The following is an 18,573-nucleotide window of genomic DNA, read 5'->3' on the forward strand; positions in this document are numbered from 1 at the left end:
GGCGTGGTTGGTTTGGTGTTTGCTTCTCACCTCGGTGGTTGCAGGTTCAATTCCCGCCCATTCCATTGAGGAGTGAGAGATGTGTATTTCTGGTGATAGAAGTTCACTCTCGACGTGGTTCGGAAGTCACGTAAAGCCGTTGGTCCCGTTGCTGAACAACCACTGGTTCCATGCAACGTAAAAACACCATACAAACAAAACAAACAACAAACCAGCTACATCAGAGTTGAAAGAAGAAAGTTTCCAACATATGATTAGTGTTTAATAAAAAAATATTTGTTTATAAAACATTGTTATACAAAAAAAAAACCATCATTAGTGCCTTTTCTGCTGTATGATGCAAAGGCCTATATGAATTTTTGCCAATGAAGTCTTTCTGCACTTCATCTTCCACAATACCTCTTTATAATAATTTGCTTGAATCATAGTTGAGGATGAACCTTTGAAGGGGCTTGAAAACCCAGATAAAATCATTCTAATGCCTGTAGACTGTGAACAGCAAAGCCAAGAGTACCCTCAGAATTCCAGTTAGTTATCAGGTGCACTTCAGCCACTGGTCATTGATCCTGAGTTGGCCAAGAGCTTCCTGAGGAAAATGAGTTCTGTTCCAGAGACTAGAGAAAAAGGGTGAATGAGGATGAGAGGGCTGTAAAGACAAATTATTGGAGGCATGACTTAAGAGCTCTTCCTGAGTGATCTCTAGATGGAACAGATTGTACTACAGGAACCAGAGACTGGGACAGACAAGAATAGCACCGTGCGCAAATCATGAGAGATGGTAAAGGATGGAAGGAGAGAACTTGTCATCCATGAAGCAGCTACTGTTGTGATGGAGAGACACCTTCCTTGAGGTATACCTGATATTTAGGCTCTAAGGTTAGGCAACGATGAAAAGAATTCACAAAAATGAGATGAAGTGGTTGCTCCAGAAGTCTTGCAAAAGTTAAAACTAGGATTGCTAACATCAGAAACCATGAAAGTTTGAAGAAACTTAGGTCATTGCTAGACTGTAGTGTGACAATTGTAACTCATGCAGTTTGAGCTTAGCTGGGGAGAACAGAACCAGGAGACAGAAATGTTGCAACTGACATAGGCAGGGCATTGTCAAGCATGCTGTGGGACTTTATTGAATATGAGGGTAGGAATCACACTGATGAAAGGTACCAGTGACGATAGTAAGAGCCCCAGCGCAAGATTTCAGGAATACCTTGACAAATATTGGAATTTGATCTTGTCCCTCCATAGTCACAGAAGACTGAAGAGAAGAGGAAGGCCACAATCTTGACTGAGTGACATATCAGTGGGTTATGGAGGCAAGGGTGTCAGAGAAGACTGGCAGGAACAGAATCAGGCAGCCAGACCATCTCAGGGGTTCCATGTACTATTAATATTAGTATATAGTAGAATTCAAAATGTTTTAGCCATTATATACCAGGGTCTATTTCTGAAAGAGTCTATGGGTCTTGTTGAATTACTGACACTGTTTACAAGGAGGATGTAAGAATATTTTAAATTATCAAGTTGTGATGTCATCATGACTGATAATTGGAGTTTTGTTTAACTAATATTTTTGTACTATTGATCTTTAGCTTTTGGAGAGTGCTAGAGAAGAAAATAGACGTCTACTTGGTTTGTTGGAGGAACGTGATCGCCGCATTACCCTGTTAGAGTCTCGGCTTTCAATCCTCACAGGAGAGCTAGCTCAAGCTTGTAACGACCGCTCTAATTTACGTCAGGAGAACAATGCTCTTATACATGCTATGGCATCTCTCACAGCTAAGTAACAGTGGAAGTTTGCATTTTGACAACTTATATGCAGATGAGCTAGAGACACTCATGAAGTAGCCAGCTTCTTCTGTGTTGTTGCAGCTAGTATATAATTGATTCTGCATCAATTAAAAAGTTGATTCTGAGGCATTATGAGAGTCTTTCTTGTCTTCTTGCCTCAGTGCAGAAGTGCTTCTGTGATTGTTCTAATGGTAACCGAGGATGCTCATAAAATCCTTAAAGCTTTGCTGTAAGTTTGTTTGGCTGTTTCAGGAGTGTCTGCATCATAATTTTATCTCTGTACTAGGGGCTTTACATAATTTATAGCTTTTTTCACTAGTTTGGCCAGCTGTACATTTAACCAACTTGCTTCAACAAGTTAATTTGAAAAAGAAATTACTTACAGTAGTAATTGTAGCTGCCATAATCATGCCATTTGGCAGTGTTGCATGCTTTACAAGGTCGTAATTCGGAACCAGCCACTGCCCAGTTGTGTTTTCTGACTTTTTTATCCATTTGTTAATTGTGTATGAACAATTTTGGTTCTCTGTACACGAAAAATTCATATAGCCTTGTAGTCTTTGGAGCACATGAGTTGGTGAAATAATTTTTAAGTATTACCAAAATATGTCAAGACAATTTTGCATTTTATATGTGGATAATTTGGCTCGCACCAATTTATAATTGTGTATGTGATGCATAACAAGAGTATAGTTCTGTGTACCTTAAACCTTTGCAGTATTGGACCATTAGGAACATTGGACGAGTTTTTTTGTATAATTTAAAATAATCTCACCTTATTTTAAACAATTTCCCTTTGTATGTGACATAAAAACACCTCCATTGTTTTTGGGAAATGATTGGCACAGCACTCGACTCTTTCCCAAATGTTTGGAATTTGCCTAAACCTATCATTTAGCATATTTAGTTTCCGAGTGTAATTTTTTAATTTAATATGTATTTTAAGCTTTTAAATAAGATGCTGAAGGTTTTGGAGGTGAATGGATGCATTAGATTTGGATAAGTGGAGAGGATAAATCTTCATGAAACATCCACGAAAGTTCCATATCACATATGCAACTTTTATGTAGAAAATATTGCGAGTGTTTTGCAACAACTTTCGTGCACAAGTGAAATCTGGCACAAATCCATTGAAGTTCTATGCATCATTTTAATGATAGAGGATAAATGAAATGCTTGTGTATTCACTGAGACAGCAAGGACATTTTTATACAGATGAAAGTATGATTTGAGTACAGAATATAATGGAAAAAATAGATTAATGTATGTACCATTTTTTATGGTACATATTCATAGTGTATCTGATGTTATCAGTCAGTAGCAAATCCTAAATGCTCTGTAAAAATTTCATTCTGTGATGGCTGCAATTTAAAGTATATTCAGCCAAATTTGTAGTCTTTGGAGCACGTGAGTTGGTGATTTTTTTTTTTTTTTTTTTTTTTTTTTTTTTTTTTTTTTTTTTTTTTTTTTGCTATGCTACATTTTCACTACTGCCTTTCCAATGGACTTAGCTACTGAGTAATGTTAGGTTTATTTTTATGCTTCTTTACCCAGTCACAGTTGTCTTCCTTTTCACAATAAAATTTTTATGCTTCTTTACCCAGTCACAGTTGTCTTCCTTTTCACAATAAACATGCATTTTCAGAATGCAAAAGGTGGAGCTTAGTTGAATGGATTATATCTGTATGCAATAGGCAAAAGTTCAGTGAAAGGGAGGGAGAAAGGATAAGAATAGATTGCTTGTTACTGTCATAAAACTGATAGTGTATAATACAGTGCTTAGTATTTAACTATGTTACTCATGATTATGATTTGTATGTAACATTTCTGAAATTTTAGACAATTTTTGGTGATAGTTGTTACAGAAAAGTGTAACAGAGTACAATTATACTCATGAACAGCACTAAGTTACAGTGTTGGCATAAATCATGGTATTATAATATGCATATTTTTCCAGATTTGAACTCTGTGGGAAGTGTTTGGTTATTGTAATACTATGTATGTCTTTGTGAAAAGGAAAGGATCTGTAGGTGTCAGGAATCTGTTTTTATATGATGTTTTGATTGCCCATTCAATGCAAGAGAAATACCAAAGACCTTAAGAACCACATGTATACTGACATTCTTGATAAAATCAAAATACATCAAAATAAATTTTCTCTTGTACAGTACGAACCAAGTTCGAGGTACTGTATTCTACATTCTTATAGTACCTGTTATCTTTGTAATGTCAGAGTTGAAAAATTAGTCGATGTAGTATTTACTATATGAATCTGATAGTTTTCATTGATGATTACAATCTTTAGAATGTGTGATTTCCAGTATAGATCTGATTCCTTGGCTGTGTGTGTTATGTGAATGTAAATTCTGTTGATTTATTACCTTTGGGCATGTTTTGAGTTTAACCATGGGTTAAACATAGGACAGATTTTCCATAAAATTCATCAAATAGCTTTCTTCTATAAATATGGAAGTTATCCATGGTTTTTAAGGGAGTAGTTGATACAAATTCCATTTCAGAGTGAGTTTTTGGTAATTGGAGCTATTCCATGTGCTCAAGAATTACAAGGTTATGTTTTTTTTTTTTCTTTTTTTACACACATTATACTACAATTATAGGTTGCCAAATGATCTGAAGCTGCAATGACATTAAAACTTTTATATTATTATTATTAGTTATTATTATTATAATATGCTACCTATTAAAGATGTTGATTGTGAGAGTTAGTCATTTATCATGGTAAAGTACAAAATTTGATCATGAATTTCAGTAAATTATATTTTTCATAGAGCAGCTATTATTATAATATGGTATATGTCAGAATATGACTGCTAAATGTATTATTTTAATGTTTTACAAACTTGTGTGTAATATAAGTTGGAAAAATTACTGTACTCTATCGCATTTGTGTCACTCAGCACCCAGAAGTCCAGCTACTTCAATCTGAGCAACTGTTCGTTTGATGCTTTGCACCTGTCATTGGAAGGAATGGCCATATGCAATACCAGGCCAGATGTAATACAGTTAGTAACTAGGGATGGAGGCAAAATCCAACACCATCTGTTGGTATAATTTCAGAATCACTTGTTTCTGGGGCTGTATGCAGTTTTGGTGTCTTAGTGTTTTTTAATTTTTTGTTGTGATTGAGTAGTTACTTATTTTATTTGTAAAGTGCTTATGGTTTTTTTTGCCATATACTCAGGATATTCCTTTGTGTTATTACAATTTTTGTGTTCTATACAACTTTTTATTCTCATATGATTTGCTTAAAATTTGGTAATTTGTGTTCGTTTTAAGATCTTCTGAGCAATATAGGGTATTATGACAGATTTTTGTAGTTAAATGAAAAAGTTCTTTGCTCTCTATTTTTTATGATTTTTTTATCATTTAGTGTGCAGTCTTGGATTGAGCCAGTTATTAGATATTTTTATTTTTTATGCCTCTATTGATGAAGGATAAATGTTTAACCAAGATTCTCTAGATAGGAGTATGATATTTAAGCAAAACTGAAACTGCTTTAGAAACCCTTTCTTATATTGCGCTAATTTGAGTCGGTACACACAATTGTACCTCAGCATTACAAAAGCAATATTGTCAGCTTTGTTTTGTATTGTACGCTAGTTTTTCTCTTAAGTGGTTTTCATTTTATCCAAGTACAGTGGTACCTCGAGATACGAAATTAATCCGTTCTGAGGTGGCCTTCGTATCATGAGTTTTTCATATCTTGAACCGCATTTTACATGTAAAAGGCCTAATCCGTTCCAAGCCCTACAAAAACACCCCAGTAAATTATATTTCCAGGCCTACAACACATGTTCTAGGGTTACGACGCCGATCCGACGGAAGAAATATGACTCCAAAAGGCAAAATATTGTACATACTTGAGTAATATTCAACTGCATGTAATGTTCAACCCCATTTTTACTGCATATATTAGGACTTTAGCATATGTCCCTTAGCAATTAGCCTAGCCTATATTAGCAGTTGCTACTGTAACCTAGTCTATGATTCTGACATCTAAACCTAAGAAGCTAAAAGCTTAGAATATGCCAATAAAATGTATAAATAATCAGTATGTACTCATTTCAAATAATTATTAATTAATCATTAACTATAATACACAAACAAACAAAAAAACCTTCCAATCGTTTGTTTACATTCAGCTCTTACGAGTATCAAACGAACGCCAAGCAATCACTTTTCCAAGGACACAGTAAGCCATAAATTTTCATTAGTATCTCTCTTCAACTAATGAAACTACCAAACAGTATAATAACCATTCATTTTTATTCTTTATTCTATCTTTACCTAATGGAGATACCAAGTTACTGACAGCTATAATGGAACATATACATAATGTAATATTAAAACAAGAAGAATTCTAAAAAATATGTATTTGTTGGCTTCGATGATAGCAGTCTGATTTATTTTATATTTTATGATATCTAATTCACATTTTTTTTTTATTAAATGCATTGCATGTACTCATTTCAAATAATTGTTAAGTAACCATTAACTTTAATAAACAAAAACAAAGAAAAAGCTTCCAAACTCCTGTTTACATCCAACACTTACGAGTACTGAATGATCGCCAAGCAATCACTTTTCCTAGTACACAGTAAGCCATAAATTTTCATTATCTCTCTTCAACTACTGAAACTACCAAACAGTATAATAACCATTCATTTCTATTCTTTATTCTATCTTTACCTAATGTTTTTTTGTTATTAAATGTATTGCATGAATAAGTTTTTAAATTTACAGCATCCTTTTACCAATAGAATACATAAAGCACAAGGGGTAGATGCTGACCAAAAGGAACCAATGGGAGAGTGGGAGGATGGTGGCGAGTTTACTCAGTTGGTGGGGCGCTGGTTTTAAAATTGTTCTCGGTGGTCCGGGCGAATCTCGGGACTTTACAGCAACAACCTTTCGTAACTTGAGCAATTTTCGCATGTAGAACCGTAAAATTTTTCGTATTTGCTTTCGTATCTCGAGTTTTTCGTAAGTTGAGCCTTTCGTATGTCGAGGTACCACTGTATAAATATTTTTTCTTCTGCTTGCAGAAGAATTTTAAACTGTTTTGATTGCTTTCATGAAGACTTACATTGAATGTTTTGAGGCACTTTGCCTTCAGAAGTGAGATCTTAGTTTATTTCTTCATCATAGGGGGTTAGAGATATATTGCTTATAAAGAGTTTACTTGCAAGACTGCTTGTAAAGTTTACTTGTAAGACAAATACGTTATATGAAAAATCTCCACTTGCCTTTGGATGGGAGATTCAGTTTCTTTCTACCTCATATGGGCTGAAACAGTTGATAAGATTATGGCCATCATTTAATGTGTTTTAGTTCTGGAGGGGCAAGGTAATGTATCTTATACACTAAATGTGCCACTGTTTTACCACTAAATGTATTTACTAGCCTGCCTTATCATGAGATCTGCTGTGTATGTGAGCACACACCGAGAGGAACAGTTAGTCTGTTGAGACCTCCCTGCCTGACAAGAATAGTAGTACTGTACGTATAAAGTTTTAATCTATTACTAGGAAGTCTAGTTATGTAAATTAATTAAAAATACATACTTTGACATTGACTGAAATGACATGTTTCAAATATGACCTGTGAGAGTTACAAAAGAGCCCTTAAAATTGGAATGGTCTGGATGAAGAGACATGCTTCAAGAAGCACATGTCATTTAATTCAGTTATTAAAGGTGATTTTGATATATCAGCCAAAATAAGAACCTGATTAGGAACAGTATTGTCAACCAAAAGACCATGTTGAGGAAATTCATTCCAAATTTTAGTTGGGCTGTTACTTTTGTGGGGTTACTGAGCTATTTTCAAAATTATTTTTCAATGCATGTCACTGGAAAGTTTAAAGTGATTGATTACTTATAATATTGTTTCATGGTTATTACTAGTCACTTAAAAAATAAAACTTTAGAATGTTTTTTTTTTTTTTTTTTTTTTTTTTTTTTTTTTTTAATGATCAGAAATGAATTTGAATGCCCTTAGGTCTTGAGGTTTTAGGTTGAGGTTTCGAGTCTTCAAAGGACTTCGATAAAATTTTGCCCTTCAAGTTTTTAAACTTGAGCAGACGGTAGGTTGTACGTTATCCTATTGAAAAATTTACATAACTAGAATGTCTTATACTTTCTAAGTAGATAGGTAGAGTTTAGCACTTCTTTTTTTCCTCCTAAATATCCACAACTCTGTTACTCTTGGTTACACTTTATATGGTGTCGATACCAAAAATAGTTTTAGGATCATAAAAAGATTTTATTTTTTTGGTACTTAACTCAACATACTGTACAATATGGTGTCAGTTATCATTTTTTGCTTGATTAATAAGTGCATTGGGTTTGGCAACTATGGGCTCTTACCTTGAGCAGCCAGTATAAATATATCCATTGTCAACAGTCCATAGATACATAGTATAATTATTAGTTTATTATTTTATGCAGATTTTTGCCACAAGTTTTCCCCAACAAGGATCCCTAGTTGTCAATTGCGCTATATTTTAGTGCAAGGACATGATTTTGATTATCTAATGTCCTGTATCAGAACAAAATCTGCTCAGACTGTAGTAGTTGTGTTTCCAGGTGCTGGCTTAAGATTGTAGAAAGTGTTCTATCTGTCCCGTTTATTGGTAAAAGGAACATAAGGTGTTTGTTTTGACATATTGATGTAAGCTTATTTTGCTTTCTTTGATTTCTAAAATTACCGTCCAGTCAACAGTAAGTTAAAATTGTCAAATCTGAAATATCAAATTTTTATTTATCATAATTACAGTAATTTCTAGGAATATTGATAAACTTGCCATGGTTTGTTTTTTCATCCATACAGTATTATCAAGAATTGTGCCATAAAAATATGTAAAAAATTAATCTAATGATTTCATCTCCAGTTTCCTTTTGGAAATAATTTGGTTGATCATCTTTAAAAATCTCAGAGAGAAAGAACAGAGAACTTCATTGAGATATTGTAAAGTAAATTGGAAAAGTTTGGCACAGTTGGCATGTAAAGGTGCTGTCACATGGGTCATTTTCTGGTAGAGTTTACTCTCAAGCAGCCAATAGTGGCAGCAAAAATGGAAATTGCTCATGTTCGTCACCTTACAGCTAGAGATTGAGACCTTTGTTTGTATGGAAAGAATAGCCTTTCCAATACATTTGGAAATGTCAGTAGTTAATTTAAATCAGTACAGTAGAAGCATGATTTTAGTTATATTTTTTATTGTCCTAGAAAATCATTTCTTTAATAATTATTTTGATGTAAAGTTTCACCACAGGCAAGGTATCATATGTATGATATCATCTCTTTTGAAGCCAAATTTACCGCAAGTTTAGCATTGTCCTATAAATTTAATATTCCAATTGATAAGCTTATTAACAAAATGAATAGTACAGCAACAGCTTTACTCTACATTGTTAAATGCTTATTGACTGCTTGGTGTTTACAGCATTAAACAGTTCAGTACATATATCTGACAACTGGCATGTGACAACATAAGTACTTTCTGGTGCCCCTATTAGTGATATGGCATCCCAAGATGCTAAAAAAATTTGTGACAGCACCTTGAGTCATACTATGACATAAGTTGGGCCATATTTTTCTAGTGTAATTTAAATTAGTCTTATAAGACCATCTCAGAGCATTTCAGGGACTTTTATAGATCACAAGATCCAAGCTAACATTATCTTCAGCCCTATTTTGTTAGCTAGTTCAGTGCAATTTAACCATAGCAATATGTTGTCAGACTTCATATTAAAACAGACATGAAAATTATATTGAGAACCAAATCATTTTTCAATCCTCTTCAAAGCTCTGAGATTGTCACATGGTACTAAGATTATTAGAGAAAAAATGTGTATTGTTTAGCTTATCAGTTGTAATAGTTTTACCTTAAAATGCATATTTTAATTTCCTGAGCATGTCTCCCCTACACTTATTCAACTTTCCATCTAATGTTTATAATCTTACCTCAGTATTATGAATAAAAAATTAAGTTTTGTAATATTATTTTTTCCAATGTCGTTTCTTTCATTGAGTGAGAGAAAAGTTGGAAGCTGGTTGAATGAAACTAATAGTACCTCCCGCAAGCAAATGTTGTGGTTATTTTAAGAATTGCATTTAAAGGTTGGTTGATAGGGGAGTAGACATCATTAGCATATTTTACTTTTCACTTGATCTATAAGTGGAAGTAATCAAAGTTACTGACTTAAGTGAATATAATCAGCTTGATATATGAGAGGAAGTCCATACATGTTCCATCTTAAATGTTTAAGTATTTATTGATTGAAGTTACAGATTCATTTTATTAGCTGTAATCTACTAATCTACTCTTGTATTCGTTATTTTTGTAAACATTTGCAGATGTAATTGAGAGTTGACTGCCACAATTTTATTGATGGAAAAGGATTTAACAACTTTAAAGGTTGTTTATCCCATCTATATTTTCTCTAGTAGAATAGTAAATATTTAAGGTAAATGTAGATAATTCTCTCTCTCTCTCTCTCTCTCTCTCTCTCTCTCTCTCTCTCTCTCTCTCTCTCTCTCTCTCTCTCTCTCTCTCTCTCTCTCTGAGAGAGAGCTGTGATTAACTTACTGTCATGGCCATATTTGTTTGCAGTAGAATTTCATGTACTGTATGTACTATCATCACAAAGATGAATTGCTGAAAATAGCATTAAGTTCATTTTTACCTAGGTGACTTTACCTTTGTCACCAAAATCTTGAAACTGCACATTGTCTAGATCATTTACATTTTATTTTTGTTTCTCATTATGAAAGTGAATGATTTGCTTAGTTTTTCTGAAGAGCCATAGTTGTTTGTGAGCATTTTGTAAGTACTGTTGCATCTGTTTTACAGTGTATTTTCATCTGTGATGACACTTTCCAAAACTTGTCTTACAAAATTTGATCAGATAAGCACGGAAGTGCCTCAAAGCTTGTACAAATTAGCCTGACAGTGGTCAATGACGTAGGTAGTGTCTTTTGTCCGTAATTGCAAGAAGTGATTCCATAAAAAGCCTGGAGCACTTTCTGATATCCATGTTATAACATGCATGCATGTTAAGCTTTTAACAACTTTCTGTATTAGCTTCAGTGAAATCAATGTAGGTGCCCAGCAGATCCAACAAAAATAACCAAACATGAGTCAGTAGCTATGGTAGATTTAGTTAAAATACATGAAAAAATTTAAATCTTAAATACTATTTATAGATTTTTAAATGCCATGTTTAAAGAACTCATATAATGAGTTACCAGCTAAACTAACTATATTACTGGTTTAAATGTTTTAAGTGATCATTATATTTATGTGAATGCACATCTCTTGATTTGGTATGAGATTGTTTCTGCCTTGCAAAGTACCATACTTTGTGTTAAATGTTTAATTTTATTGTTAATGTAATTTCAGTCACTGATGTGGCAAGTTACTGTTCTAATTTTGGGTTGTTTCTTTATAACAGGCCAGTTATCCTTTGCTTGAATGTCAAATTGGATTTCATAATTTCTTCCACATATGTCTTGTTAATACTGTTTTGCTTTTTGACAGGCATTGCATACAGTTTGGAATCATTTTTTATTGATGTTGACTGTAATAACATAATCAGTTCTAAGTTACATACTAGGTGGTTGAAATTCATATACAAAACTAAAGGTTAAAATAAAAAAAACTTTTGATGTTAATGTAACAATTGGGTTCAACAATCAAAATCATTGTAAAAGAAAGTAGAAAATTAGAAATCTTTTGAAAGAGAGACTTGGAAACCTTAATCTATTTAAGAAATTGGTGGCTTTAGTTATTTAAGATTTATTATGATGAATACAATTTATAAAACTAGTAAAGAGAACGTGTCTGTGTGTTTGATGGTCAAACATATCAATACCACGTTATAAGGCCATTGTTCTAAGTAAACTAAAAAAATAAAAATAAGGAATTGTAGATACCCAATTTACTTTGTGTAGTGAATAGAAAGTCATATACTACAAGAATTTTTTACTTTAGATGAAATCTAGCTTATGTATATGTACAATATTTAAAATTATGCAAGAGTACCGGTCATGAGAAGTGATCTATTAAGATAGTGGCTTTGTGATGAGGCAAAAAATGCATCCACTCACTTTTTTTAATTATACACTGTAGTATTTGGAAAAATTTGGCGGAAGAATATTAGACACAACTTGTGCAGGATTTTCGTCTACAGGGAAAGGCCTTTAGTTTTCAGTGAAATAATGTATTATAAACAAACCTCTTAAATTGAATTAAGAAGTAATGTAATATGTACGGTAACAAACATAATTTCAATAGTTATTAAAAGCTCTAAGGTTGTAATAAATGATATATGTAAAAAAGAACAGTTGAATGGCAAATTGACAACCTTGCTTCACATTTTCATGGAGGTTGAAGTTAATTTATATTTATATTATTACAATTTTCTTTTAAAGCACTGTAGATGTATAGGGTGGAATATAATAATCCACATTTAGTTTGTCATTGGAAAACACTTCTACAAAGAACAAGCTCCAAATTGGTGACAGGCAGGAGCAAAGTTTAACTTCAATGTGTAAATCTGTATAACACTTTGTCTAGGTTATGTCAGTTTACATTCAAGTTACATTCAGTAGCCTCATAGGTCTGATGTGCACTATGCAAGTGCTCTGCTTGTTGTTTTTAATCTTTATTTTTTAACAGTTTATGCTGCAAACATTCTGTGACGTTCAGTATAGTGTTAGGTACGTAATGAATTACCCAAGACTGTTTTAACAAAATTTTAAAAAAAATTAACTCTCACTTGCTTTCTTTCCAGTATGGAAAAAAATGTAATTTGAATTCATTAAGGTATTTAAGAAGTGTAGTACATAACTGCTGGTAAACTTCAGTGTTGCATGATGTCATTGTAGGATATACTACTGTGTACCTTACGAGATTTGTTTATTGCAGTACTGCATTTGTCTTTCAAACATATAAACTAAGCTATTAGGTAGTGTCATATTCTCCTAGAGCCCAATATAGTATTGATTGCTCATTCTCAATTGTCTTAGAATATCAGTCATTCCTAGTAAAGTATGGTATCTCAAGACTATAAAGAGATGCAAAGGTCTTCATGAATAAAGCAATGTATTTTGTTTGTGAATACTAAGTGTGCATTAGATGCTAAGAGCCTGCTGTCAGTAGAAGGGCCTTAACACTCATTTTGTTAAGAGAATCACTGGTACCTAATGTTTTGGAGGCTGTGGATTTCTAGTGCTACATTTGATATGAAACAATCTTGGCACTTTTAAAGAGCATGTAGTTTTGTATGGTCCAAATTCATGTGCCAGCAAGATTTGTATTCTTTATGTACACTCGCGCGATGTGATTTTGGTTTTTTGTTACAGTAAATAGTGTTACTTTAAAATTTCAAGTTCAGATAAGATTTCATTACTTTCAGCTTTTGTGAAATGGATGTACTACCTTTAGTTAGACTAAATTTAACATTGCATTTACATGTATTTTATATTTTGTATCCATTTATAAGTATTGCAGATTTTTCATCCATGAAATGCTATGATATAGCATTAGCAATTTTGCATCTTAAATTTTGAGTAAACAAATATTTAAAAAATGATTGTCATCTAGGTTGTTCATTAGCCAGTATGTATACTGAAAGGAGAATTTATTTCATTTACAGGTAATAATTTTTAAAGGAAGTAAGAGATGTTTTTGAAATTTTCCTCCTTTAGTCAATGATTACACCAGTCTTTCAGTTTTATCACTGGTGTCAACCCATGAAGGTAGACAGGTATTCTTATCTGTATATTTGGGATTCTCTACCACTCTTGTAGGCTGTTTCCATGTTAATCTGTATTTTGCATTAGTGATATTATTATTATTATTATTATTATTAGGCTTAACTAAACCACCAACTTAGGGCATTGCAATCGTGGCCTAGCCAAATTTGCATGAAACCTCTTGGGAATTCAAGAGATTAATTTGGAATCTTTGTTTTAAAACCTGGGTGGGAGTCACTTTGTATGTGAACATCTTATGTACCTGGACATTTAAGGACAAATGTTACTAGTTTTGGAAGAAGCATATGGAAATGGCATATAATTTTCCTAATGCTGCATTATATTTTGATACTGTACAAAATTTGATCCATACAGTAATACTTTACTGCTTGTAATTTTATCATAGTGCATGGATTCCATCACCAGTGTACTAATGCTTATGAATTTTTATAAAGCCATACACAGGTAGACCATGCACTGTGGGTTTTACTTTGCTTAAGTTCACTAACATAAAGGGGTAGAAGATCTTTGGTGAATGAGAAGATGAATGAGATTACAATACTGATTTATAAAGTAGTAACTGATACGGAAATTATTATTATTGTTATTCAGTAGGTGAAACCTATCCATATGGAACAAGTCCACGGGGGCCATTGACTTGAAATTCAAGCTTCCAAAGATGATGATGTTCATTAGGAAGAAGTAAGAGGAAGTAAAGGGAAATACAGAAAGACAAGATCTCACTTTTAGCGTCAGAAGCAACTGGTTGACAAGGTGGGACCAGCAGACTTGAGAAAGTTTCTTGGTGGTCTGGTTATATGAATACTATTGAATAGATGTAGTTTTAGGTAAAATATTGCTTGCGAGTCCCTTTTTAGTTTAATCCTTAATTATACATACTAGGTTTGGGTTTCTCTTCAGGTATAGAAAAAATTTTCTGTACGTCCATTTCATTTCATTTTATATCCTAAATAGTTTTGCACCCATTGCACTCAAAGGCTGGTAACTAATGGAATCTGAACTTGTTTAAGTATGGGATCAAATTTACTGTTAACAAGAAAACGTTCTAACTGCTTTTTGACATAATTATAAGCACCTAGACTAAATGCTTACTTATATCTTGAATATACAAAGATGTTTTTGCTTCTCTGTTTGCACTTTTTGTAGTAAAAGGACAAGGTCAACCACTCACAAAATCTACTTATAGTATGGAGTTTCTCGGAAAATAGAAATTTATCTATGTAGTCAAGATTTGTGAACACCATTCAGTGAAAATGTGATACTTTCCTGTACTTAATTAGTATTGGTTATTTTTATTTATTCTGGTAATATTAGAATTTGGATCTATATTGATTAAGTATTTCAGGTGGATTCTTTAATTATATTTTGTTTTTGTTTTTTCTGTGATAGGTTCTTCGTACATTACAAGTGTATAATATTGTGCAGCTTTTGACATGTGTGAAGAAAAATTTCTATAACCTGGACAACTTCTATAAAAAATTCAAGGTCACCTTTCTCAAAGTTTCTCTTCTTTTTTTCATTTGATATTGTTGGACAAACTGTTTTCAGTCTACATTTAGAGGTTCTGAATTCTTCTCAGCTAGAGAGATTATTTTCATGCTTGCTTACTGGTATGACAAGATGTGAAAGCTTATATCATGCACATGTCTGATAGGTAGTTTGGGTGTGATTTTTTTTTTTTTTTTTTTTTTTAATAAAAAATGCTATAGTATTATGTTTGATGGGTTGTCACATGGACCTTGGGTAGAAGTGAAGTAATAGGGTGTCCTGCATGTTTACAAAGACATGGAAATCCCTTTTACATCTCAATTCATGAAGAATTGTCAAGGGCCTTCCTTATTTCAATCTGCATTTGGTTTGAAGGTCAAATATTCATTTGGAGTTGTATAGAGTAAATGAATAGAAAATACAGGGTAGAATTTCATTACCTTCAAAGAAAGAATGAAAACAAGTTCTTCAAGATGTTTTGGTACAACATGGTGCATTTTAAAAAATTGGCAGATGTTTTTGAAGTTTTTCTTGCTTGTTATGAAGATGATGGATTTGTATGCAGTTTGGAAAAAGTTGTGTTAAAAAAAAAAGCGAATTCTGTGATAATCTTCACTGGTGAGTCATGACATTTATTGGTGGTCACTAAAATTGTTTGAGCAATTTGATTTATAATGCCTCTTTTGGTTTGATTTAGAAAAAGCTTAGGTTTTCTACGTATTTCTGAGTGTTCACCATATTGTTTCTGTGTAGGCTGGTCTACCAGGTATACTGACAGGAGTTAATTACAATAAACAATGCTTATATTTTAAAATGCTGCCATGACATCTTTCTTCACATTCCCTATTGCAGCTTTAGCTTTATCTTGCAATATTATTTTTAAGAATTGTATTTTTATAACTGTTCTTGAGTCTTACTTAACTGTGATTGTTGCTTTTGACTGGAATTAAATCAAACTGTATGCTGTTTGCAATTGATAATATCAGTAACTATGAGACTTGCTTTTGGCATTATAGAATGTTCTGCATTTGGTTCAGTGTGGCTGATTGGTTCATTCTTAGTGCGAGGAAAAATTTATAACACCTTTCAGAGGCAAGTAATGTCACTGTTGTTATTTTACATTATTGTTATTATGTATTACTGACATGAAATAAAATTGAGAATCTGTTCTCATATATTAAACAGCTGATTTTCATTTTAAACCTGTTTGTAAATGTAATTTCAAGTTTAAAAAAGTATGTAAAATAAATCATTGCCTTGACATTAGCCAGAAAATAAAGGGGTTATTTGATAACTAATGTTGTCTTTTACAGAAATCCCAGTGAAAACTTGACTTCTAAGTGTAATACACTGAAGTTATACACATTTTGTAATATTCTGATTAACTGAATAGTACTAATACTATCTCCGTGTTAAGCAAAGGGGACCTTAAAAGAACTACCTATCTGATTCATATATGTATTTGCAATGGAAAATTTTACCTACTCCAACTTGGTCCCCTTTTAGCCCCTTGTTGGAGAGGAACTGAAAATAAAGTGTAATTCCAACATAGAGACAATACTACTTGAAACCATAATAGGAGAAAATCATCCCATCACCAGCTATTGGGGCTGCAGCAACTTGCCATCAAATATAACAAATGAAAAAAGCAGTGGCTTCATTATTTTATAGAAACAAGCAGAAAATTGAAAAAGGCAGTAATTCTTAGAAATCACAAAAGTTTCATCCCCCCAAAAAATGAAATTGATAAATTCAAAAAGTTACTGCATGTGCAACATAAAGTCTGCATGTGCAACAACCATTTTGATATATTGAAAAAGTCGCAAGCTATCAGCTAAAATATTGAAAAGATTAAGACAAAGAGGAACATCTATATGAAAAAGGAAAAAGACAAGTAATTCAAACTGTTATTATATAGCAAATGCTTCCCACAAAATTTTCTTTTGTTAATGACCGCTTCACATATATAATACATTCAATAACTACTTCATCCTATGGATTTAAATGTGAACACTTCTGAGTATGTTTACAACATAAAATGACATTCCTTCAATTGAAATTACATTGTGGCACCCTCCTCAACCCATGACGTAAATAGCCAAAGAACTGCAATGTACACAGAAAAGCAACCTACAACAACTTAGTACTTACTATAAATTTTATATAGTACATATATACATTATATATATTATAACAAATGTATGCTGCCCTTGTCTCTGGCCTTTTACCATAGGGATCAGACTGCAATCCATTAAAGGGAGGGGTGACCCTTACACAATGGTAGGAAAAGTTTAGTGAAAGTGAATTTTCTGTTTTGAGAAGAGTCCGGCCAGGTAAAAGCGTTAGGTGAGTCAGGGGGTTAATAGACATGCTAATAGTCACTTTAGATACCCTTATCCCAAGAACTATATACCTGTGATCTTATTTATGCTGGTCTCAATCATCTTTTCAAGAATGTTGGCACTCCTTAATCCCTCGCCACTTCCAGGGACTGGAGGTCCATAGATAAATAACAACCGTTTGAAAGATGGAGAGCAGAATTTGCCCACAAGTCAGCTCTTGTCCAAGAATCACCCTTGACTACTATGTCCTAATTTCCAGGCTGTAGCCTTTTTGTTCTGGCACAGCCACACATGCTATGGATCACAAGCGACCTGGGCTCCAAGTAGCCCCTAAGTTTGTAACAGAAGGCATATTAGATCAAGTTCACTTGCAGTAGTGCACACTGCAATACTTTGGATTGCCTGTTAAGTCTGAAATTAGCAATTCAGAGCCAATTCTATTTCTCTCATTAACTCTTATCTCCTTTTCAAGATTTCATCTCCCAAAAATAAAATCCCTTTTTGCCATACAGCATGTGTTCCCCATATGAATTAAGCCTATTGATGAATTGATCCTTTGCTCAGGACACAGATTAAATAATCCCTCCATTGCGATATGTACGAATTCTTATCTGGGAAATCAGTTACTAGAGAAGTGTTATCTTGCACTTGTGTTGTGCCACCTCTCACTACTGTGAGAAGTTGCCTTAGAAAATTATTACTTAATACAGCCTTGCTACAAGCAAGCCCACTTACTGAAACTGAAAGTCACAGAAACCAGATAATTACAAGACACAGGTTCCACATTGCGTTACCACTTTGTAAGAGATTACGTATATTGCATTCTGAAAGCTAATTAACTGCAAACTTTATTGTAAGGTACTCGTTGCACTCATTTTGTAGAATGCACACCAGCTAGGATTTATTGTACTTTATTTGTTAACTGTAAACTTTGTTGTAAGATATGACGATTTATTCTACTTGTTTGAACTGTGTGAAATAAAGTAATTTAATGCAATTTACTGGCTTTCCTGGCGACCTTCCCTATTTTAAATGTAATCAGAAGGTAAGTTCTCTCTTTTGCTAAATTTGCTTAGATATTTGATTCCGGGTAAGTGGCCCATAAAGCAAACTCAATCAGTATTCATTTAACCTAGCCAAAGCCCAATTAT

The 18,573-nt window shown here is 33.1% G+C and overlaps 1 protein-coding gene across 3 annotated transcripts in view; it reads left to right on the plus strand.

The window, feature by feature from the left end:
• LOC135212573 (PRKC apoptosis WT1 regulator protein-like) overlaps positions 1–16,262 on the plus strand; it is a 64,753-nt gene extending 48,491 nt beyond the window's left edge. For all 3 annotated transcript variants that reach the window (XM_064246115.1, XM_064246117.1, XM_064246116.1), the window contains one exon: positions 1,590–16,262. In XM_064246115.1, the coding sequence (XP_064102185.1) occupies positions 1,590–1,784 (195 nt within the window). In that variant the 3' untranslated portion in view covers positions 1,785–16,262. The remainder of the gene's footprint in view (positions 1–1,589) is intronic.
• Positions 16,263–18,573: the final 2,311 nt, after the last annotated feature.

The sequence above is a fragment of the Macrobrachium nipponense genome, chromosome 41, assembly GCF_015104395.2.
Source record: "Macrobrachium nipponense isolate FS-2020 chromosome 41, ASM1510439v2, whole genome shotgun sequence".
Taxonomy (NCBI): domain Eukaryota; kingdom Metazoa; phylum Arthropoda; class Malacostraca; order Decapoda; family Palaemonidae; genus Macrobrachium; species Macrobrachium nipponense.